Consider the following 25,879-nt stretch of genomic DNA (forward strand, 5'->3'; position numbering starts at 1 on the left):
GATTACTTTTTATGTCAATTATGTCTACCATTGGTTTGAGAAAGTTATTATTTGTTATGAAATTGACCATAATTAAGTGTTGATGGTTTTTTAAAGGAACATGTGTGTTTGCATTAGGGTTTATTATTGAATGGCGATGGATATCAATACTAGATAAGAGATGACTTAATTTGTTAAGGTTCTAAATAATTTTATTGTGGACATGTTTGTTCGTCATAATATTGGTGTTAAAAGCTAAAAGAAAATTGTTAATAAGGACATGAATTTTTTTAAAGTCATATCTTGGATTTTTTATGCTTAGATGTTGTTAGCTCTATTGCCATAGAATGGTTATGGATGAAGTTAATTTTTAAAAATGATAGTGACCCTGTTTAGCTCTTGTTACACTATTCTCTCTCCTATATATATATATATATGCAATCAACTCGCCTTGCACTTGACACAACATCATCTAGCTTTTCTTGTATTCCTTTCTTTCCCTAATCAAGTTCTAGTACAAAACTCATATCTTTATCTAGATGGGCTTGACGAGCAAGATGGCTTGTCTAACATATGCATGAACATTCATTCTTCTACTTAGCATTTCTATATGGGCAATTGATATGGCCAACAGACACTGACGCTATGAGTTTAATAACACCTATTTGGATTAATAAACATGGCTTTTATTGTCAAAATAATACAGATACTCCTAATAGGATCATTGTGGGTGGGTTTTAAAATTAGAAATTTGGTGTCAGCTATATTGACTGGACTCTCAAGAACAACCCATTTTACCTAAATGATACTCGACAAGTAATTTTTTATCAGACAGTGTTTTACAACCTCTAGTGCGTGCCCATATATGGCTCTATGTTGTCCGATCCCAAATATGGTAGATGACTTTTTTATAGTGTATTTATTTGATAGTAGCTAGCAGAAAAGATACGAGAGGGAAAAGTGGAAAAAAAGAGCAAAGTTATGACATTACAGTGGAATCAATGTGTTAGAAATGATAGAGACAAAGATGAAAAAGAATGCTGAGAAACAACAAATAATATTAGTTAAAAATGGTACACCAAATTTGTATAAAAGATACAATAATTATTTAGCAAATTGAATTATTTCATACAACATCAATAATGTTAAGGACACACCAAACTTAATGTTGACATACACTTGCTATTTTATCATTTACATCATTTATTATATCCTATATAAGGCAACACATATTCTTGATAAACAACATCTTTACTACAACAATTACTAATAATACTTCAGAGCATATCCAAAAATGCAAATAAGTCATCAATATATTCTACTTATTTTTTTTATTTTTTCCATACATGCATGGTTATTGTTATGGTATTTTATTTGAAACATAAGTAAAACATGTATTATATTATTTTACTTGCTTTACATTATAGATATTAAAGCTGCACAATTTAATGATATATTTAATGAAGATTTTGATGATGATTATTAAAATATAATGAATCATGTTGTTGATCATATTAATTATCGTGGTGGTGATGTCAGTGGTGGCTTCAGAGGTGTTGGTGATGATGGAGATAACAATGGCGACAACGATAACAATGACGATGATGATAGTGATGAGGATGGTGAGTTGTTTTGGAGGTAACAATTTGATAAAAAAAAATTACTTTTATACACAACTAGGGCTATAAACATCTATTATATTAATTATATGAATAAAAAACCTTATATGGTATCATACAATATAGGCATGAGAATGTTGACTGAAGTTCTAAGAGGATATTGAAAACGATATGTTCACATGTTTAGGATGGATACTACAACTTTATTGAGCCTATGTAATGATTTAGAAATACAGTATTGGTTAAAACCTATAAGAAGTATGAACATTATTCATAATGTATATACAATAATATTAGGGTGTCAAATAGACAAGTTTAGAAAAGATTTTAACATTCAGGTGAAATTGTTAGTAGATGCATTAAATAAGTCCTAAAAGCGGTATACTTATTCATGGTAGATGTTATAAAACCAGAAGACGCTGATTTTACAAACACTCCACGATAAATTACAATGAATCCAAGATATATGCTTCATTTCAAGGTTAAACAAATTTTGTTCTTTATTGTTAATGCCAAATATTAATTGTTTTAAATATATTGGTAATTACTTACAATCTAATTGTTATTATTTTTCATGTAGAATTGTGTTGGTATGATTGATGGCACACATGTGCGTGCTTACATATCTACCAAAAATAAAATTTCATTTATCAGTAAAAAAGATGTACTAGCACAAAAAAGTAATGGTTGTATAGTTTTGACATGCAATTCATATTTGTTTGGGCAGGATGAGAAGGCAGTGCCCACAATATGCTTTTTTTTAGGCTATTGACAATACCCGTATAAGATTTTCCAAACCACCAAAAGTTAGTTAAATGGTAAAAAATGAATGTTAACTCAACTATAATAAATTGCATATTTATTTACTAAATTAATTACAAATTCATAACTTGTTTGTAATTAAAGAGAAGTAGTATTTGGTTGATGTTGGATATCCAAATGTGTTGTTCTAGGATCAAGAAAACAATAACACCAAGAGGGTGAATTAGGTGTTCTACTAATATTAAAAAATAATACAATTTAAATTAATTAAGCATATTAAGCACAATAAACATAATAACCATTAATATAATTAAAGTGCTTAAAATAAACAAGTAAAGGAAGAGAGATTGCAAACTCAGTTTTTAACGTGATTCAGAAAGCCTACATTCACACCTTAAGTACCAGCCGTACTTGAGTATTGTATTATTTTACTAATCCAAATTAAAGATACAATGTCCTTGATGAATCCACACCAAGCTTATACACCACTTGAAGATGTCTCATTCTTAAGATTTTTTCCTTGGTGACAATACCTCACTAATACCAAGAGTTTATCCAAACTCAAGTTTTTACAAGTGTGATTTTGTAGTTACAAAATACTCTCTTAATAGAATGGATTTTATAATTGAGAATCTATGATCTCTATTACTCACTCAATAACAGTTAAGGGATTTGATAGTGTTTAAATGTTGTGAGAATAAGAATGTATACTCTTGTGTAAAAATATGAAGGTTTTAATGCACACATATGAGTATGATTAAGGATGAATGATTTTAAAGTTATTTTTTTTGCTATTAAAATAGCTTGTATATGACATGTTCAGATTGTGTATATAATTCTATAATTAGACAAGCTATATATATGTTTCTAGCAAAAACTAGTTGTTTTATATTTGTTATTATTCCTCTAACAAATCAAATAGTTGACCAGTTCAGATTGGTGAAGCCAATCGATCGATCGATTCCTGCAAAATTTCCAAGTGTTCATCCTAATGAATAAGCGGTCGACTGATTCACTTGGTATAACCAAGTGGTCGACCGATTCAACTTAAAATCTAGATTTGACAGTTTTAAACCTGATGAATTTTGAACCGACTAAATGCATATCAATCATATAATGCATGCAATGTGAAGTGTGTGAATTCATTTTAATTTATGCTATCAAATAAGATATAAAAATTTACATAATTGCCACTAAAATGAATCTTTAAAAACCAAGTCTTCATTTGCTTTGCATCTTGGACATGCTGATTGATTTCTAAATTTAATTCTTTATGCTTATTGATGTGTTCTTCATATATAATTTGTTTAAATTTATTATCAATCAAATATATCATTAGTCCAATTTTATTTAATTGTTATCATCAAAATATGTAAATATTAATATGTGAACCAAAAATTAACAAAATAAGTATAGATATTTAGGTCCATATAAAGATGAGAGTTATCACTTATAAGATTTTCACCGTCGTGGGCAAATAAGAAGTCAAGAATAAGTATTAATCATATACACTCATCACTATGCAATGTGACAAAACATTCTATTGGAGTGTGGAAACAAATGTGAAAATTTTTACAAAACATGTTCGCTTATCCATACAAAACTCAAGTTTAAATTATAGTTGCATCAATGACATTACATAACTACATTAGAAGGAAGTTGCAAGATGATGTGACATTTGCATAATTTGATCGCCATCCAAATTTTGTTCCTAATGATTTTTTAGCTAAAGTTGTTGCACGCTCAAAAAGCCATGGATACCAGAGACCTTCTCGGATAAATTTTGTACATGATATAATTGTAAATAGTTTAATAGAACAATAAAAGTAGGACCTTGATAAATGATTCTTAGTTTCATGATGTATTAATAATCCAATCTTTAATATTTAATTCAAAAAATAAAAAATTAGTACATGTTTTTTTAGTCATTTTATTATCACAATCACTTTCAACACACAATTTTAACAAAACATTTTTAAACTGCTGTGTATTATTCAACATCAATCTCAACCATTGTTTTAACTAAACATATATTTTATTAAACCAACCACAACTAAAAGTGTTTTTTTTTCTAAACTAGTTTTTTTTCAAATCATAACTGCAAAAGATACTGTAATGCCAAACACACCCTAAGAGTGTTTCTTGTGTGAATTAACCATCAATTTTATGAAAAATAATTTAAATTTGTTGAAAAGAAAACAATTAAAATAACAAGGACCAAAATTAAAAAAAAAACAAGCATTTTATTTTTCTTTTCAAGAGACATGGAAAACTATAGTATGGCCCCTAAAGTTTTAAATCTTCTCAAATTTGATTTCTATTGTTTGAGAATTTTATATTTAGATCCTAAATTTTATTTGTTAGTGTTTTGGTCCCTCTATGTTGAAGGAGGAGAGAGAAAGTCATTGGAAAAAGAAAAAAAAAGATAAAATATGTCGGTTGTTCACATTCCAACAATGAAAATAGTCAATCTTAGTATCAATGAGTTTTTCTTGGAGTGAGGTTCTATGAAGGTGGTTTGGAACTTTTATCTTGCCGGAAAAAACATATCCAATCTCGTATAGTTTTTTTTAATTGGTCTAATTTTTATTGTTGGACCAATTTATAGTATTTTCGGGTCAAAATAGATTTATTTGGGTTTCTAAGATTTTCTTATGTGTTTTCAAATGGAAAGAACCCAAAACTTAATTTTTCAGGCACTTAAAGTGGCTAGATATTAAAATAGGTGGCCACGCACTGTTTGCCTCGATATAAGACGCGTCGCCTATTGAATTTAAAAAATTGTTGTCCACCTATTTGATAAAAAAGGGGCTACTGTGCAGGTTTGGCATTGCAAGCTCAAACACGTATGGCTCCTTTCTTGGGTCAACCATTCAACTCAATCCTCCTGGCTCAACACTTGAACTGTTTTTACATTACCTTTCAATTTCTTTAAAAAATAAAAATAAAATTCACTATGAATAAAATATTTAGAATGATAGTTAAAATATTATCTAATTTTGTATTATTTTCAAATAAGATTATATATATTTTTTATAATGATATTAGCAATTAATTTATAAGTTATTATATACGAACTTAATTTGCAAAACTTGTAAAACAATATGCTCATGAATATTTTTTGGAAATAAAATATATATTGTTCTTGTAATTTTTTACAGGATTTTTCACTTAATTATTTCTTTATTTTTTTTATCACATACAAATCATAAGGTCATGATTTTATTTTTTTATTGAGCCTTACTTTTTAGATTATAATAAGTTTTTGTTCAAAAAGCAATGACTTGTAAAAAGCAATATTCATCAAAATAAATAAATAAATGACACGACCAAAAGATTGATGTCTTCTCCCAAGTGCAGGAGTGTCGAAGTAATAAATAACCCGGCAAGACCGGGGTCGAACCACAAGGAGGTTAATTGTATAAATTATAGATAACAATAATACAACAACAACAATAACAACAATAATAATAATAGTGAAGAAGAAGAGGAAGAAGTTGATGAGAACTTTGAGATGGAAGATTAACGTAAGGATTAAACAATGATAACAACAAATGTCAAGGTTAGAGGATCCACTAATGGTATTTCAAACAAGTATAGTATAAACTCTTTTTATTCAATTGGAAACCACACACAAAGGAGGTTCCAATCAGATTATAAATTGTTAACATAATTACATTAGTTATCTTATTCGAATAATGCTAATACTTGTAAATGTTGTCAGGCATTCATGATTATAACTTATGTTAACAACAAATCAAGTTCCTTTCATAGCTCAGGTGTCGGTTATACCATACAGTATGGGCTATGAAAGTGCCAAGTATTTGTTGTACCAAGTGTTATACAACATAAATCTAGATTAACCATTTAACAAGCAAAGTATTAAAAGTGAACAAGATAACAAATATAAAGCATGTTAGTATCCAACATTAAGGTCCATGTTAAGTTTATATTATACTTATTCTTACACCATTAGTGTACCCTTTTCACCTTGACATACTTAACTTAGTTAAACATAATGAAAGAGAGAAACATAAATAAACAAGGAAAGGAAATGAAAAGCATAAGCAAGAGATTAATATAAGCAAAACTTAAGCATTACAAAATATAAAGAAAGAGCAAGAGCATGATCTTGATCTGAACACCAAGATGCCTAAATACATGGCAAATGCCTCCTTTTATAGGCCAAAATTCAGAACTATTGATTTGTTGACTAATTGATGAGTGGGTGGCCACATATTGACTTGGTGACAATCCTTATCTTCTTGTCTGCCAAAAACGTCATTGATGACGTCATAATTTGAACAAACTTAAATCATGAAAGTTCTAGAGAATTGTCTCATCTTTCCAGGGTAAAAATTTGAGATCATTTGGACTTCTAGAACTCGAGATATGGGCTGAACACTAAACAGTGTCTGGGCTGTAGGACAGATTCAGACTTCTTTGTTGTTGCTGCAATTTGGACTTGAAAATGGCCTTTTAAAATCTTGGGCTCCACATGAAAGTTGTAGGCCTATGTCTTATCTTTCCATACATATAAAATGGACCTAAATCCAAGATCTACAGCTCCAGATATCACCCGATTACCGAACAGTGTTCAAGTTTGGACTGCACCAATCATCTCTTTTTTTAAGTTTGCCCATCTCTTTGTCCTTTCAATTTCAGTACTTCAACTCATCAATCAATTCTTTCATTTATGTGATAGGCCTGCATTTAAGATGAACATTTACCATAAATTAAAGGTATCTTATATTATTAGATATGTTATTATAAAACATGCTTTAGTTAAGGAGTTATTGATACTTCAAGTGCAAAATGATGATATAAAACCTTGATAAAAATGCACTTTTAAGTACTAATCACACCCCCCAACCAGCTTATTACTAGTCCCTAGTAATCAAAGCGTTAAAATAAAAAAACTATTTGCAAATTCCACAAAGCAAGGCATTCATCATTCAACTTCCATTAATCTATCCAGATAAACAAACTCTCATTAAATTTATATATCTGCTCAATACCTCTTTAACAAAATATTAATAAACCTTCTTTTTTATGTGCTCAATGTATGGAAACATAGATGATGGGGCTTTTATTGGAAGAAAACAATATTTTGTTCTAATGTTTAAGGGTAACTTCCTTGGGTTGGGATTATTATCTTCTTTTTTTTTTTCAATATATATACATATACTTAAAACACAATGCATCTTTAACCCATGTAACGAGCTTTCGACTAATGACTCCCAGACCAGTTGGTCTTAGGGCATTAGGTGTTGAGACACCCCTACGAGCTTAGTAACTCGGGTTGCAGATACTGATACGTAGATATGGCAATGTTTGATTCCCTTAAGCTTTTCTCCTTAACCCATGTAACAAGCTTTGGGCCAATAGCTCCCAAGTCAGTTGACTTTAGGGTATTAGGTGTTAAAACACCCCTTCGGGCTTAATTGCTTAGGTTAGGGAGGCTACGAAATCAAACTTATCTACGTTTTTATTATCATCATTTTCTTTTTTTTTCTTTTCTTTTTGTTTTTTTTTGTTTTTGTTTTTGTTTTTTTTGCAAATTATAGACTATCCCTATCCCTTAGTTGTTACCTTTAACAAAAGAACATTAATAATGTAATAATCCAATGTGCAACCCACAATCATATGTTAAAGTGTGTGTGTGAAAATGAAGGTTTAAGAATACTTGTTAAATGAGTATATGAGCAGAATCAAGTGATAACAATACGAGAGTTTGTAAACCTGAATATTTCAAGAAGTATTCTAATAGGCCTTGTTATGAATATTGCAAATAACCATTGGAAAATGTTTACTAAGATGCGTCTCAAGAGTCACTAAAATTCCTCCTTACTCTGTCATCCTAGTAATAACAGTTTTGTCAAATGGTTTTACAAACAAAAGCAGTTAGTTGGTTAGTTTTTTTTTTTTTTTTTTTTAATGTCAACTACTACTACCCTCTCCCCCCAACCAAAACGAGACATTGTCCTCAATGTCATAAGGTAGAAAGATAGAGTATAGAAGACATCACCTGAAACAACGAACACTGACAAACCTGAAACACACTTAAACAAATATAAGAAATAACATAACAAAATACTATGCTAAAAATAAAACCAAAAGACACAAGGATTCACAAACGAAGGCTCAAATCCAATCTAAGCTTTTTACAGCTTTCTGTAGTTGACCAATTTATGCGACTCATGGAAGGATCAATTACAGGGGTGAAAGATTGTAGTTTGTCGATCAATTGTTCAGCAGTAGCAGCAGAGATTATGATTTGTCGTGCCGAAGATGTTAGAAATTCCTGTTCCACAGCTTGATCAAGAAAAGACAACAAATTATCATAAAAACCATTAACATTGAGCAAACCTATAGGTTTATGGTGAATGTGAAGTTGGGCCCAGGAGGAAATATGAAAGATCTCTTCCAATGTGCCCAAACCACCTGGTAAGGCAATGAAGGCATCAGCATGGTTAAACATTGTATTCATTCGATCAAACATTGTGGAGACCTGTAGTTCCTCTCCAATTGTTCTTCCAATGATGTCCCCTTTTGTTAAAGCTTCGGGGACGACCCCCAAAACTTGACTACCTCCTAAAAATGCAGCTATTGCCACACCCCCCATTAACCCAAGGCTGCCTCCCCCATACACTAAATGAATCTTTTTCTCAGCTAGTACCTGACCAAGATGATTTGCTGCTTCCAAAAAAGCTATTTCCTTCCCAGGACTGGATCCACCGAAAACACAAATATTTTTTATGTGATAACTTGAGGGACCTGCCATTTCTACACACTTCTATATCTGTCTAATGTAAGGGTTGAGTAGAAATGAGGGGAAGGAAGAGAAGATTTTATAGATGAGGATTTGAAAATGCAATCATATCACCTAGATATAGGCCAGCTGGAGTCTCACACTCTCTCTCTCTCTTTATGTATTTATTTATTTATTTATTTTGAAAAGCATGTGTATGTACAGGTAGTTGTGATTGTGGCTCATATCTTCCCTTGGTTTTACGTCCAAGAACGGCTTAAACGCCCTCTATGGGTCGGGGATAGGCTTCCCATCCAGTTTTCTTAAAAACTGGCAAACAGGGTCTTTTTTAGTCAGATTCCCAAGACTAAGTCGATCATGTTCTTTATGAAAATGGGGCCATAAATCATGAATAACACGATGCACATCTCCACTAGGATGCGTCTCAAGGGTCAACAAAAGATTATCTAAAGACCCCTTACTCAGGCCATCCTTAATGAATTGTATTTTATCTTCACGGTTTATAGATACCATTCCTAAAGAACGACATGTTGCATTACAAGTCCATCTGGCACATCGGTGACAGACTTTCAGTCGTTTTGCACGACGTTTCTTTGCAAAAGTGCTTTGACCTGTTCCAGGCATGTGTGAGATGAAAGAATTGGAGGACTCACCTGATAATCAGACCTTTGTTTCAATCAACCAACGGATATCTTCAGGAATTCCATGATTCATTAACAACCTCAATCTTGCACACCTAGCACGGTAAATTTTTGTAATCACATTCTGAGGCAGAGCGGGAAAGTACTTTTTCAATTTTTCAAGAGTGGTGTCCATTTTCAAATGAGAATTGGAGAAGAGATTCAAAGAAGGGAGAAAGAGCAAAGAATTGCACAAATATATACAGATATCAGTTATTATGGGAAACTGAAAGAACCGACTGAAGTCACGGAGTACCGTTATCCGCCATTTGACCGGGGTGAGAGAGACTAGCAAAACAAAATTCACACCAAAAGGAAACACAAAAACAATGTGAGAAAAACAAAATAATCAACCTTTATCTACAGGATCATTCAAACCAATGGATTCATTTTCACTAGGAAAATTATCAAAGTAAGCTTTCAAACGATGTCCATTTTCCTTAGAAACATTGTCATTCTTTGGATTCTCAATATCAAAGGCCCTATAAGGATATACATGTTTCTCAATAAATGGACCGCTCCATCTTGATCTTAGCTTTCCAGGAGAATTATAAAGCAAAACTTTTTGACCAGTATCAACTTTTTGACAATTTTCACAAGTTTTGCAGAATGCATGTGTGTCCTTGAACATGGTGGGCCAATAAAATTCATTTTGTAAGATTTTCGCAGCTGTCTTTTTTGACGAGAAATGACTCCCACATGCTTCAGAATGACAAAGTTTAATGACATTACTTACCTCATTGTTAGGAATGCATCTTCGAAATATTTGATCAGGACAATATTCGAATAAGTAAGGGTCATCCCAATAAAATTTCTTCACTTCGTTCAAAAACTTACCTTTATCTTCGGTACTCCAATGAGTTGGCAAATCTCCTGTAGCAAGAAAATTGATATTTTTAGCAAACCAAGGCATTGAACTAAGAGGAAGTAAGGATTCGTTAGGAAAGTAATCATCGATTGGTGTGATGTCGGATGTCGAATCTGTTGTCACTCTTGACAAAAGATCTGCATTAATATTTTCGGTGCCTTTTTCATCCGTGATTTCTTCCTGAGAATAAATCATTTGCAAATCTTCAGATTCATCAAACTCAATTTTACTCAAAGTAGATTCAAGTTGATCATGAACTAATTCTTCAATAAGATCTACTTCTTGTAAATCATTATCATCTCCAGGTTGTTTGCAAATGTTAAAAATATTCATCTCCAATGTCATGTTTCCAAATGATAGCTTCATCAGTCCATTCCTACAATTAATCAATGCATTAGAAGTTGCAAGAAACGGACGTCTTAAAATAACAGGAAATGAATTACATGCTTCAACAGGTTGTGTATCCAAGACAATAAAATCCACAGGATAAATGAACTTATCGACTTGTACTAACACATCTTCAACTATTCCTCTAAGCACTTTTACAGATCTATCGGCAAGTAAAAGAGTTACAGAAGTTGGTTTTAACTCACCTAGATTGAGACTTTGAAAAACTGAATATGGAAGTAAATTCACACTAGCTCCAAGATCAAGTAAGGCTCTTTCAATTTTATGTTCTCCAATAAAGCATGAAATTGTAGGACAACCAGGGTCTTTATATTTCAAAGCATTATTGTTCTGAAGAATGGCACTTACTTGTTCAGCTAAAAAGGCTTTCTTTTTCACATTCAATTTTCTTTTCACAGTGCACAGATCTTTCAAAAATTTAGCATAAGAAGGAACCTGTTTAATAGCATCCAACAAAGGTATATTGATCCTTACTTGTTTGAAAGTTTCAAAGATTTCAGAGTTGTGATTAACTTTCCTTTGTTTGGTCATGACATGAGGAAATGGAAGTGCTGGCGGGGAATCAGTCTTTTCTTTGTAATGATCAGATTCAACCCCTTCCTTACCCTCAGAGATTGACTCATCATCATTCTCACAAGGTTCAAGAATGGGTTTTTCAATAACCTTACCACTGCGAAGAGTGATGACTGATTTGGCTTGATCCATGTGTTGGCTTCCAGAACTACTTGCCTTCGCATTGTATTGCCCCTTTGGATTTTGTTGAGGTTGAGATGGGAACTTACCTTTCTCTTGGAAACTGAGAGCAGATATCAATTTTGCAAGAGTATCTTTAAAATCTGTCATGCTTTGAGCAAGTTGAGTGTTAATTGCCTCTTGCTTTTCCATGAATGCATGCAATGTTTCCTCAAGATTTCTTCTAAGAGGGGGAGCATAAGGAGGTGCATATCCATGAGAATTTTGGAAATTATAGTGTGCTTGAAACGGTGGCTGTGAAGTTTGTGCATTATTATTATCACTCTTCCAATTGAAATTTGGGTGATTTCTCCAACCAGGGTTGTATGTTTGCGAGTATGGGTTATGATTGGGCCTTTGGAAACTGTTTAGAGCATGGGTTTGTTCATGGAGACATTCCTTAAAAGAGGGCAAAGTTGGACAGTCATTGGTTGAATGTTCATTGGTTTCACAGATTTGACACGCAATGTCTTGAACAGATTTTAATTGACCACTCTTTTTTAATTCTAATGCCTCGACTTTTTTAGCTAAAGATGCAAACTTGGCTTGGAGGTCATGGTCTTCCCTAAGGTTGTACATACCCCCACTAGATGTATGAGGTTGGGTTTTACTTGGTGCCTCATAAGTTCCTGTAGTGTCCCAATTTTGCGTATTTTCAGCTAGCAAGTCTAGGTATTCCATCGCTTCATTAGGGTCTTTATCCTCAAAAGTTCCATTGCACATCAATTCAACCATTTGCCTATCTCTAGGAGTTAACCCTTTATAAAAATGTGAAACTAATCTCCATGTTTCAAAACCATGATGAGGGCAAGTATTAAGCAAGTCTCGATAAAATATTTCTCCTGGTTTTTGAGTAAAAGTGATGATTTGTTTTCTGAAAGAGTTTGTTCTGTGGGACGGAAAAAACTTCTTTAAAAATTGTTGTTGCATTTCATCCCAAGCACGAATAGATCCAGGTCTCAAATTTTGTAGCCATGTTTTAGCTTTATCTTTTAATGAAAAAGGAAAAAGCTTTAACCTAATGGTGTTCATGCTACAATTTGAGTCATTATAGGTGTTACAGACCTACTCAAATTCCCTTAAATGCAAGTATGGATTTTCTAAATCTAAACCATGAAAAGAAGGTAAAAGTTGAATAATGCCTGGCTTAAAATTAAAATAAGATGCATCAGGTGGAAAAACTATGCATGAGGGTGCACTTGTTCTTGTGGGATTCATGTGGTCTCTAAGTGTTCTAACCCGAATATTCTCATTATTCTCATTATGAAGTGATTGGTTATCTTCTTCGGCCATATTTTCTGAAAATGATGAGGATACCCTACAAAGTCTACCACTTAATGTACGTGACCAAACTCTCATGCACGTGTAAAAAGAGAATAAAAAGAAGAAGAAAACAAAACAAAACAAAACAAAAAAAATAAACAAAGTTAGATACAAGAAAAGTGAAAAGAGAGAATAAAATAAATACTATAATTTGTACAAGAATTTACCTCCCCGGCAACGGCGCCAAAAACTTGACACGACCAAAAGATTGATGTCTTCTCCCAAGTGCAGGAGTGTCGAAGTAATAAATAACCCGGCAAGACCGGGGTCGAACCACAAGGAGGTTAATTGTATAAATTATAGATAACAATAATACAACAACAACAATAACAACAATAATAATAATAGTGAAGAAGAAGAGGAAGAAGTTGATGAGAACTTTGAGATGGAAGATTAACGTAAGGATTAAACAATGATAACAACAAATGTCAAGGTTAGAGGATCCACTAATGGTATTTCAAACAAGTATAGTATAAACTCTTTTTATTCAATTGGAAACCACACACAAAGGAGGTTCCAATCAGATTATAAATTGTTAACATAATTACATTAGTTATCTTATTCGAATAATGCTAATACTTGTAAATGTTGTCAGGCATTCATGATTATAACTTATGTTAACAACAAATCAAGTTCCTTTCATAGCTCAGGTGTCGGTTATACCATACAGTATGGGCTATGAAAGTGCCAAGTATTTGTTGTACCAAGTGTTATACAACATAAATCTAGATTAACCATTTAACAAGCAAAGTATTAAAAGTGAACAAGATAACAAATATAAAGCATGTTAGTATCCAACATTAAGGTCCATGTTAAGTTTATATTATACTTATTCTTACACCATTAGTGTACCCTTTTCACCTTGACATACTTAACTTAGTTAAACATAATGAAAGAGAGAAACATAAATAAACAAGGAAAGGAAATGAAAAGCATAAGCAAGAGATTAATATAAGCAAAACTTAAGCATTACAAAATATAAAGAAAGAGCAAGAGCATGATCTTGATCTGAACACCAAGATGCCTAAATACATGGCAAATGCCTCCTTTTATAGGCCAAAATTCAGAACTATTGATTTGTTGACTAATTGATGAGTGGGTGGCCACATATTGACTTGGTGACAATCCTTATCTTCTTGTCTGCCAAAAACGTCATTGATGACGTCATAATTTGAACAAACTTAAATCATGAAAGTTCTAGAGAATTGTCTCATCTTTCCAGGGTAAAAATTTGAGATCATTTGGACTTCTAGAACTCGAGATATGGGCTGAACACTAAACAGTGTCTGGGCTGTAGGACAGATTCAGACTTCTTTGTTGTTGCTGCAATTTGGACTTGAAAATGGCCTTTTAAAATCTTGGGCTCCACATGAAAGTTGTAGGCCTATGTCTTATCTTTCCATACATATAACATGGACCTAAATCCAAGATCTACAACTCCAGATATCACCCGATTACCGAACAGTGTTCAAGTTTGGACTGCACCAATCATCTCTTTTTTTAAGTTTGCCCATCTCTTTGTCCTTTCAATTTCAGTACTTCAACTCATCAATCAATTCTTTCATTTATGTGATAGGCCTGCATTTAAGATGAACATTTACCATAAATTAAAGGTATCTTATATTATTAGATATGTTATTATAAAACATGCTTTAGTTAAGGAGTTATTGATACTTCAAGTGCAAAATGATGATATAAAACCTTGATAAAAATGCACTTTTAAGTACTAATCAATAAACAAGGTCATGGAATTTTTATTGAAGAGATATATTTTTTCTTTCTTAATTAAAATGATTGATATTTTTATGAATATTTGTTTTAATGGTTTTTAGTATTTTATTCGAAAAAAACATGTTGCTAGTAAAAACAATTATGTAAGAACAAAAACAATACATTAATAAGAAAATGAAAATTCATCTAATAAAAGTTAATTCTTTTTAAAATTTAAATCATTGCCTTTTTTTTTTTACAAATATCTATTTTATTAAAGCTTAACAAAATAAAAAATGATTTTAAAAACTACCTCACAACATTGCGCGATAAAAAACACTAGTGATCACTAATAATTACACATTAGTAAAATTGAGGAATTCTAAAAAGATATATAAAGTTAATACTGGCCTTATAAGACATGTTAATATTGTACCATGATTTTTCTAATTGAAAACACAAAAATATTGTTTACGCTTAATGAAATAAAAAAATAAAATGAACCAATAAATTAAGAAAGAGTTGTTCATTCTAATTAAATAGTAAAATGAAAAGATAATGTTTTCCTTCAAAAAAAAAAAAAAGATGAGTATGCAAATGTGTAGCCACAACTTTTCTTTTTAATTTACATGTTTTTATTTTTATTTATATTATCTTAGAGGTTAATGTATTCTTACCAATAACAAATGATTTTATTTTTATAAATACATCAAGCAATATGAACTAATTAAAAGATAAATTAAATATAAAAGATATTATGATACATCTTTGAAATATTATAAAAATAGAAAATAATTAAAAAATAACTACTATTTAAGAAATATGAGCTAGGTAATTTTAAAAACCAAAGAGAGGGTTCAATTTAAATTTAAATAAAACTTTTAATGAAAAATAAAAAAATACATAAAATAAAGAGGTATTTAAATAATGTTTTAAAAAATAATGTAAATTAAAAAAAATAGTCATGTGTTGTTAGGTTTGGTAGGGCAGACCTATGCATCTAGCCAACTACCCAAGCGCATGACATGGGCAAATTTTTTTGATTGAGTGGATGAAACGTCATCATCTCTATTTTTTTTAACTTTAATGTGGTGAATGACTTGTCATCATCTACAATATTTTCTAGTCCCCTCCGATGATTAAAAAATTAGGATCTAAGTTTTGAGATCCAAAAACCTATTTTTCAACTTCTTTTCACTTGAAAAATACTTAAAAAACCCTAGAAGCCTTTAAAAAACCATTTGCAACGACAAAACAACCTATAATCTCTACTTTTCTAGGCATTGTTGGAGGGAAAAACTACCTCCATTGAACTTCCCTCAAGAAGCCCAACCAATTGACACCAAAATCATCCTTTTTTACAGTCAAAATGTCGACAACCAACAACATTCTCTCTCTTCAATATTTTCCAGCAACTTTTCCTTTCCTTTCTTGACTTTCAGGAATTGAAACATAAGAAAGATGAATCTTTGGACCGAAATGTAAAATGCTAAAATTTCATGGACTAAACAATAGATAAATTAAAAAGTATAAAGAGCAAATTGAAATTTTTCATACCAATATTAAAATGGGAGAAGTTTTGGTTTGTTTGTTAAAGTTTGTGGTTATTTTTTTAATTTTTATTTTTGACTACCAATAAATTTTTATTTTATAAAAATGGTCTTCAATTCATCACCAAAATATCCCCATATATTTTATGTGTATGGGAAAACACAAATCAAAAGACATATTAACCTCTAAAACCATGATCATATAATTCCCAACTATGCAATTGTAATTAAAAAAATTTGAGCATAAAAAAAATAAATATGCATTGTTCATGTGAACAATGTTACAGGTAGAATCACAAGTTATCTTAGAATATAATAAAATAATATGTTAACGTAATGGATGCATTTTAAAATATCATAATTTATTTTTATTTTAGAAATACAAACATATGGTTTATATTGTGGCTAAGATTTCAAGTTAAATTCTAACATGAAAAATAATAATTATGTTATGGATATGTTCTTATGCATCATAATTATTTTTTAATCGAGAAACAAAAAAGATGTTGTTTCTTCTTTATAAAATAAATTGAGAAATACATGAAATGAGAAATTCAAAAAGAGTTGTTAATATTAAAAGCTCGTTTGACAGTGTGGTAGCGGTTGCTTTCAAAATATTTTTCGCTCGAAAATGTATCAAAATAATATTTCTTAAAAAAAAAAAACTTATTTTTGACATCAGCACATCAAAAAGATCTAAAAACATAAAATAAAAAATTAATTTAAAGTAAAGAAAAATATAAAAGTTTTTCAAAACTTTTCAAAAGTGTTTTTGAAGAGCAAAAACAAACGAAAAGCTAATCATTGTTGTAGAAATAAAAATAGATGCACATACAACTATTTTTCATTACTTGTCCTTGTATTTTAAATGTTTTCATTTATTTTATCTTAGTAGCTATATGTTGTTGCTAATAACAAATGATTATATATATATAACTTCATACAAATACAACTAGTTCATGTAAAATAGAAAAGGAAAAAAACTCGATATAAATCAAATTAATATGTTTAAAGTATCATGCAACTAAAATAATATAAAAGGTTAATATTTAAATAGAAAAAATTAATAAAATTGGGTAAAGAAAGAGGCTAAACGTTGATGGGCTAGGCCCACATGATTTTTATTTTGTAAAAGACTTGGCTGTATGCGTAACAAATAAAACACATTTATTGTATTTTTTTGAAATGAGAAAATTTTAGAAAATTTGGAAAGTTTTGAGATTTCGATGAAAAATAAGTATTTTAATACCAAGTCAGCAACTTACAGTATAAGTCTATAAATCTGATATTAAAACTGGAAAAAATATGCAAGGATAATTTTAAATTGATCCTTGAATTTTTTTAGAATTTTTAGGAATTTATTTGGGGCATGTTTGGAAAAAAAAACCATTTTTATTCAAAACATAATTGTCAAAAGCTAACAGTTGGAAGCTTTTGTACTAAGCTGGTTTTGCAATGACAGTTTTGGTTTTAGCGGTACTTAGTGGTTTTGCTAAACTTGGAGGGCAATGAACTATTTCTGGCCTTTTGATCTTGAGAGGGAGGTTTTAAAGTCATTGATAAGAACTCTTTGAGAAGCTCTAAGTGTTAACACACGAAAAAAAATGGGTGTCACAATGAAGGCTAATTGGGTTGACTACTTTCAAGGCCTCATTAGAGCAACTCCGACATAAAAGTTGCCTGAGATCACCTGAAATTGGTAGATGAGGTGCACGCGATTCGTTTGGATCCAACATTACTCAATTTTGGAGGTTTGTAGCTTTACATTTATTTGTTTAAAGGTGCCAACTCGATCAACTCAGAATCTGAAAATGCAATGAAAGCTGATTAAGGACAAGATATTTGAGACTTCTATCGAAGAATTGAGGAGTAAACATCCAATTTTATAGGCATGGGGTTGTAGAGGATGTGTTTCTCAGTTGAATGGTGGTGGTTACAACCTTTAAGGTGGTCGAAAATGCCACATTCATTCTTATGAAGATGCCTGCTCAACCAATCAAAATTGCCAAGGAATGAGATGAAAAGCGGGTGAAAGACACGTTGTCTAGGTTAAACCCTAGAAACATGAGGAAATGACAAGGCTAATGATAGACAGTGAACCTTGACATTTCCTTTGAATTGAAACGTGAGACAATAAAAAGATGAAGGGGTATCATGAGATAAATGATGGGCAATTAGCTTTAATATTCTCTTTAAATTTGAGATTGACAATGGAATGAATGATATGGTTATATGACAATGACGGATAGGAATGAAACTTCTTGAACTATTGATTAAATGAGGTGAAAATTCCTGTTAAAAAGAATGGCATGGTTATATGTCAATGTTTAACCTTGATTGATAACATTAAAAGTTTTATATTGATGAAAAGTCCTGTTAAGAGGTGAGTCATGGTGCTTGATTTTGATTAATGAAAATTCTTTAGAAAAGGTGAAGCATGATTATAAGTCATTGTTTGATTATGATTAATGAAAATGAAGTTTCCTATCCAATTTAGGAAACATGATATTTTTTATGAGATGTATGGCGTGATTATATGTCATTACGAAGATAACAAAAGAAAAGGAGTGATGTGAATAATTGATGGTGATCTTAGGTCTTTGAAATCCTCAAATATTTTTTGAGCCTATGAATTTCTATTTCTTTCATAGCTATGAACCATAGTCTGCATTACATGCTTTTAAAAATCGTTTTTAATCAAGTAAGCGATTTGAACCAATAAATAGCGCTCTCAAAACATAAGGGTTGTGGCTTCATAAATTAAGCTACTGATTATTATGTATGATGATAAAATGGATGCTCAAAAGAAATAATATTTCTTAATAAAGCCTCGAGTCTTGACTCGAGCCTCTTTCTGTTGAAATCAATAGAATGTCACCTCGTCACGTACTATGAAATGACATGCTCAAAATGAGAGATTAAAATTGACACAAAGAACCATATAAGAGCCAAACAAACTATTTTAATTTTAGAATTAGTCAATTTCTGTTTTCAAAGTACAAGATAATCAAATAACTGCATGTATTGAATGATGTGTGTTGAGTTTTTTTTTTTTCATTTGGAGCAAGTTCTTGGACCCCAAAAACTAAATTTAGATTGTTTTTACTTATAAACACCTCTAAAATATAATATAAATCTCAACAAATCACTTAACAATCCTAAAACACTCTAAAATCATTTTGGCATGCATGTGGAGTGAGATTATAATCAATCACACATTGTCATGTTTTTTTAAAAAATTGACAACATAAAATAACCCCTAGTGAGGACTTTATGTGTAGATGTAAAGGAGAAATATAGTACAAAAGTGTAAATGGTTATAAAATTTATTAGTTTAAACTTCATCACGCACAAGTCATATGTGGTGTATTTTTATTAGTTTTGATGACAAAAATATGTCAAAAAGATAAATAGAAGACATAATAATAATTTTTTTTAAAAAAATATAACTAAGTATATAAAGATAGATTCTACATAATTCTTAAAATATAAATACATTTGAAGCTATTCTCCAATAACAAATTGATCAAAAACTCCATACAATATACTTGTTGTTGGTTAATTTTACTTAAACGAATCAAAATTATATACTATTCGCTTTAATTTAAGTTCGAAGGCATAAGAACAAATAATAAAAAAAAAAATTAATTTGCATGATTTATGTGGTATTTTAATTTAGAATTTGATTTTTATCTATTAACTTTGTCAACGCCATGTAAATTTCAATATTCTTTTTAAATATATAAAACATCTAAAAGAAAGAACAAATGACTTTAGATTAAAAATGGAATTTTTTTTCGGTAAAACAAAAAATTATAAGAAAGGGTTTTTTCAGTCATGTTTGATTATTTTGTACCGTTATTTCAACAAGTTTCCTTAATTTCAAGCAAAATGGTGCATTAAAATTACAAGCAAATGGTAACTTATATAACAATATGCTCATGAATAGTTTTTGGAAATAAAATATCTATTGTTCTTGTAATATTTTGCATGATTTTTCATATTAATTATTTCTTTATTTTTTTATCACATACAAATCACAAGGTCATGATTTTATTTTTTATTGAGCATTATTTTTTAGATTATAATAAATTTCTATTTAAAAAGCAATTACTCTCATAAAATAAATAAATAAATAAACAAGGTAATTGATTTTTTTATTGAAGAGATATATTTTTTGTTTCTTAATTAAAATGATTGATAATTTTATGAATATTTGTTGTAATGATTTTTAGTATTTTATTCGAAAAATACATGTTGCTAGTGAAAAAGATAAGTTTATGTAAGAACAAAAACAATACATTAATAAGAAAATGAAAATTCATCTAATAAAAGTTAATTATTTTTAAAATTTAAATCATTGCCTTTTTGACAAATATCTATTTTATTAAAACTTAACTAAATAAAAAATTATTTTAAAAACTACCTCACAACATTGCACAATAAAAAAACACTAGTAATCACTAATAATTACACATTATTAAAATTGAGGAATTCTAAAAAGATATATAAAGTGAATACTAGCCTTATAACACATGTTACGCTGGATGTAGGATTTCAAGTTAATTCTTAATAATAAAAGAATATGTCAATGTTACATATGGGTAATATTATACCATGAGTTTTCTAATTGAAAATACAAAAATATTATTTACGCTTAATGAAATTAAAAAAAATAAACTGATAAATTAAGAAAGAGTTGTTAATTCTAATTAAATACTAAAATGAAAAGATAATATTTTTCTTAAAATAAAAAAAAAACAGATGAGTATGCGAATGTGTAACCACTACTTTTCTTTTTAATTTACATATTTTTCTTTTCTTTTCTTTTTATTATCTTAGAGGTTAATGTATTCTTACCAATAACAAATGATTTTATTTTATAAATACATCAAGCAAATATAGTTTATTTATATTAAATATAAAAGATAAATTACGATTCTATCTTTGAAATATTATAAAAATACAAAATAATTAAAAAATAACAATTGTTTAAGAAATGTAAACTAAGTAATTTTAAAAACCAAAAAGAGGGTTCAATTTAAATTTAAACAAAAATATTAATGAAAAATAAAAAAATATACATAAAATAAGGAGGTATTTAAATAATGTTTTAAAAAATAATGTAAAAAAAAAAAACAGTCATGTGTTGTTAGGTTTGGTAGGGCAGATCTATGCATCTAGCCAACTACCCAAGCACACTTGAGATAGACTAATTTTTTTTATGGAGTTGATGAAATGTCATTGTCTCTATTTTTTAAAAACTTCAATGTGGTGGATGACTTGTCATCGTCTACAATATTTTCTAGTCATTTCCGATAATCAAAGAATTAGAGTTCAAGTTTTGGGATGCAAAAACCTATTTTTTAACTTCTTTTCACTTGAAAAATACATAAAAAACTTTAGAAGCTTTTAAAAAACCATTTGCAACGACAAAACAACCTATAATCTCTACTTTTCTAGGCATTATTAGAGAAAAAAACTACCTTCATCAAACTTTTCTCAAGAAGTCTAACCAAATGACACCAAGATCATCCTGTTTTACAGGTGAAATGTTGACAGCAGACAACATTTTTTTTTTAATTTTTTTTTCTCTCTTGACTTTTATAGGAATTGAAACATAAGAAAAATGAATCTTTCAACCGAAATATGAAATGCCCAAATTTCAATTTGCATGGTTAGTTTTACTTAAAAGGAATAGAAATTATATACTATTCGTTTTAATTTAAGTTCGAAGACATAAGAACAAATGAAAAGGAAAGGTAAATTTTAATTTGCATGGTTTATCCTAAATTTCAATATTCTTTTTAAATATATAAAACATCTAAAAGAAAGAGCAAACGACTTTAGATTAAAAATGAAATTTTTTTTTCGGTAAAACAAAAAATTATAAAGGGTTTTTTCAGTCATGTTTGATTATTTTGTACCATTATTTCAACAAGTTTTCTTAATTTCAAGCAAAATGGTGCAGGAAAATTACAAGCAAATGGTAACTAGAGCCCCCATCAATGTTCACAGCAAGTAATCTAAATTTATTTCTCCTCAACAAGCTTAATTTCTTGTATTTCAAATTACATAAGAACCTTAATTTCTAGCATTTCAAGTTGCCCACAAGGCAATAATGGTTATTTAGGAGTTCGAGCTGGCTGCTTTGAATTTGGCAAGAACCTTGGCAAACTCAACAAGCTTCTCTGTCTCTGGAAGAACATCCTTCACAGCAGGATGTGAAGAAAAACTAGTCGCCCATTTCAACAAGCTAGGAGTCTTAGTTTCATCAATCAGCTTCACTCCATTCATCTTCTCTGTGGTTCTCAACCACCCCAAAAAGGAACCAAATGCAATGTCAAGGTACCCGATCTGATCTCCTCCAAAGAAACCCTTCCCTTTGCTACACCTGCTAAATGCATCCTCCAGCATCATCACCCCTTCTCCTGCTTGCTCTATCAACGCCTTTCGAGCCTCCTCTTCTTTAGCTGTTGCAATGCTTCTCATCGAAGGAAACCACTGCGTATATTCAATATGGCCAGGGAAAGATCAGGACAACATAACAATAAAGAAATCCAGAATCAGAACGTCACAAATAATGAATCTAGAAATTGAAAGATGGAGATCAGAGAGGTGGTACCTTCTCATCGAGATAGGCAGCCCAAAACCGAGCAAGGGCACGATCATAAGGATCAGAGGGGAGGATGGTAGGTCCAGAAGACCAAACCTCATCAATGTACTCCACTATCACAAGAGATTCACAAATGGGCTTGCCATCATGAATCAGAACTGGAATTTTCTTATGGACAGGGTTTGATTCAAGAAGAAGCTGGCTTTTGGATCCCAGTTTTTCCTCAAGAAACTCATACCCCAGAGATTTAATATTAAGGGCAATTCTTGCCCTCATCACAAAAGGGCTCGGCCATGCCCCTATAAGCTTCACATCACTCTTAGCCATGATCGATAATATCAAGCCGAACAAAGTTCTTAGAGTCTGTGTGTGTTTAAATATAATATATATGGAAAGGATGACAATGGAGGACGTATTTATTTGGAATTGGTGTGGGGTGTGAAAATATATTGCAGCCTTGCGGGTAGTTGGAACACATGGTTGTGCTGTCCTAGCATTTATGAGGCGGAGATTTCTCTTTACCCAATATATCTGTCTGACATTACAATGTTCACACTGAGAATGAATGGCAAAAATGAAATTATTCAGTGGTGGAGAAGCTCACCACGTAGTAATTTGACATTTGCCATCAGGTAGGTGAAGGAAGGTTGTCAAATTTGTTTTAGTAGGTGTTTTATTTTTTCAATTGAAATAGAATGTTTTAGTTTTGAAGTATTTTGGCGTGTCGTTTCGGGGTTGTAGTGTTCATATATATATATATATATTCAACAAACATAATTCAAATTTAAGATAAATTAATTATAAATTATGCAATACAAATACAATGTCAAACAAATATAATTTCAAAATTTAAAATATTTCTAAATAGTCAAGATTAAATTAACTTAAAGTAATTCAATTTAAACAAAATATCAAAATATTATGAAAGTAAAATGTTTTAACACAAATATTTTAAATATAAAGTTAGGTCAATGTTATCAAGGCTAATGAAATCTAAAGCATCCCTTGTTTTGCTCAAATTCCTACAAAGTATAAACATGAAAAAAACAACATGAATATAAACCATATATTTTAGTAATAAATCTAATTTTAAAAAATTAATATCATTGTTAATGAAAATAGTAATAATAATTTTCAATATTATTTTCAATATCATTGTTATTGAAAATAGTAATGAAAAAGAGCCTTTTATAATTGGGTGATTTAATTAATTAAATTGAACAAGATTCAATTTGATTCAATGGCTTTTCAAGAGTGGAACGAAACATGTGGAATGAAACCGGAACGTTCCAGGCGGAATTTAGCCGAAAAATCCGGAACGGACTGAGATTTAAAATGAGATGAAATTTGTTCCATTTTTTGAATTGGTATGGAATGTTTCAGCCATTCCGGGCGAAACGGAACGAAATTGACAACCTTGAAGGCTCTGTTACGCGTATGCTGTGATAGGATTGAATTGTTGTTTTGTTATATTTTTTTAATTTTAAATTAATTTTTTTATGATTGATATAAAAGGTAAAATTTTAAAAATAAATAAAAATATTATTTTTTTTTATATTTTTAAGTAAATAGTATTTTAAAATGTAATATTTTTCACACTTCTAAACATACAAATAATAAAAAAAAACAAAACAATGACCGTTATGGATCTTTGTTGGAACTAGTCAGCCCATTTGATTGGATTTTTTTGTTAGAACTTTATACCTATCTTTTTTTTCTTTAAAAATTTAATGAAATTCTTAAATATACATAAAACAATAGGAAAATTATACAATATGTCTTATTTTACTTCATTTTTTATTTGTTTTTAATCTATGTCGTTACATGCACGACGTCAAATGACAGAGTTGCCTCCTGAAATTGAAAGGAGGTTTTGAGTTTAATCATAAAGTTATGATTATGAGTTTCAAGAGTCACCACCTAATATTATAGTCATTAGAAAACCTAATGGTCTGCAAGAGTCTGAGTAAAGGAACTAGTTGTACATGGAAAAGACATATCAACCCTAGTACAACTTACTTGAGGTAAACTGCATTGTTGATTGATTGTTTTTCTAGGTCATGTTTCTATATGTTGGTCTCATCTACGGTTCAAAATAGATCTCCCTTTATGAGAAAATCTCTACTTTATTAGATTAAATATTTCCTAACCGTTCTAAGTCCTAGATTTAGCATCACATTTATTTCCTATTTTGTATCTTTAATACTTGAAGGTATACTTTATAGTATAATTTTATACTCTCAAATATTAAAATCTACAACTAAATCCTAAAGCTCCAAATAAAAAAATAATTGTTGTGGGATTTTTGGTATTTTGGCCAAACCCTAATGGATTATCATAAACTGGTTATGATATTCATTTTTGTATTTTTTAAAACATGATAAAAATACAATTTTATCCTTTTTAGAAAAAATGCATGAAAAATCTTTAGGATTTGGCCGTATACGTGAAAACAAAACATTTTTTATATGAAAGTTTTTTTTGAATTTTTTTATTATCATCATTTTTTAGAGAAAAATCAGATATTTTTTATATCAGGTTCGTATCTTATAGTGTAAGTTTATAACCCGATATTAGATAAAATTGTTGAAAAACACGTGACGGACCCACAAATGACTTTAAAATGGTCATTGAATTTTTTTTTAATCATTTTTAATATTATTATATTATTATTTTTTTGGATGAGTTGTTCGGCTAGTTGGGCCAACTGAAGGCTCGACAATCCTTTTTTTTTAGAATGGGCTAGACCTAGCCCATCCATATGGACTGGGCTGAAATGGGCCCAACCCATTTTTACCTCTGCTGGCGAAAGCCATCAGTTGTATGGCGTGAATTAATTCACGTTCTGCATGGGAAGAAA

At 30.2% G+C, this 25,879-nt stretch overlaps 1 protein-coding gene across 1 annotated transcript; it reads right to left on the minus strand.

Annotated features, from left to right (window-relative positions):
* Positions 1-22,414: 22,414 nt before the first annotated feature.
* Positions 22,415-23,504, minus strand: LOC18102359 (glutathione S-transferase U17). Its single transcript, XM_006378114.3, has 2 exons — positions 23,029-23,504; positions 22,415-22,907 (listed from the first exon to the last, which is right to left on the minus strand). The coding sequence occupies exons 1-2, from the start codon at positions 23,344-23,346 to the stop codon at positions 22,533-22,535; spliced, it is 693 nt and encodes a 230-aa protein (XP_006378176.1). The 5' UTR covers positions 23,347-23,504; the 3' UTR covers positions 22,415-22,532.
* Between the last annotated feature and the right edge of the window lie 2,375 nt (positions 23,505-25,879).

This window comes from Populus trichocarpa, chromosome 10, assembly GCF_000002775.5.
Source record: "Populus trichocarpa isolate Nisqually-1 chromosome 10, P.trichocarpa_v4.1, whole genome shotgun sequence".
Taxonomy (NCBI): domain Eukaryota; kingdom Viridiplantae; phylum Streptophyta; class Magnoliopsida; order Malpighiales; family Salicaceae; genus Populus; species Populus trichocarpa.

What these genes read in the sequence shown, in the direction of transcription:
- LOC18102359 (XM_006378114.3), bottom strand. Translation starts at nt 23,346, where the DNA reads ATGGCTAAGAGTGATGTGAAGCTTATAGGGGCATGGCCGAGCCCTTTT. An exon ending in CTGCCTATCTCGATGAGAAG is followed by an intron (nt 22,908 to 23,028) that starts GTACCACCTCTC and finishes GAATATACGCAG; the next exon opens with TGGTTTCCTTCGATGAGAAG.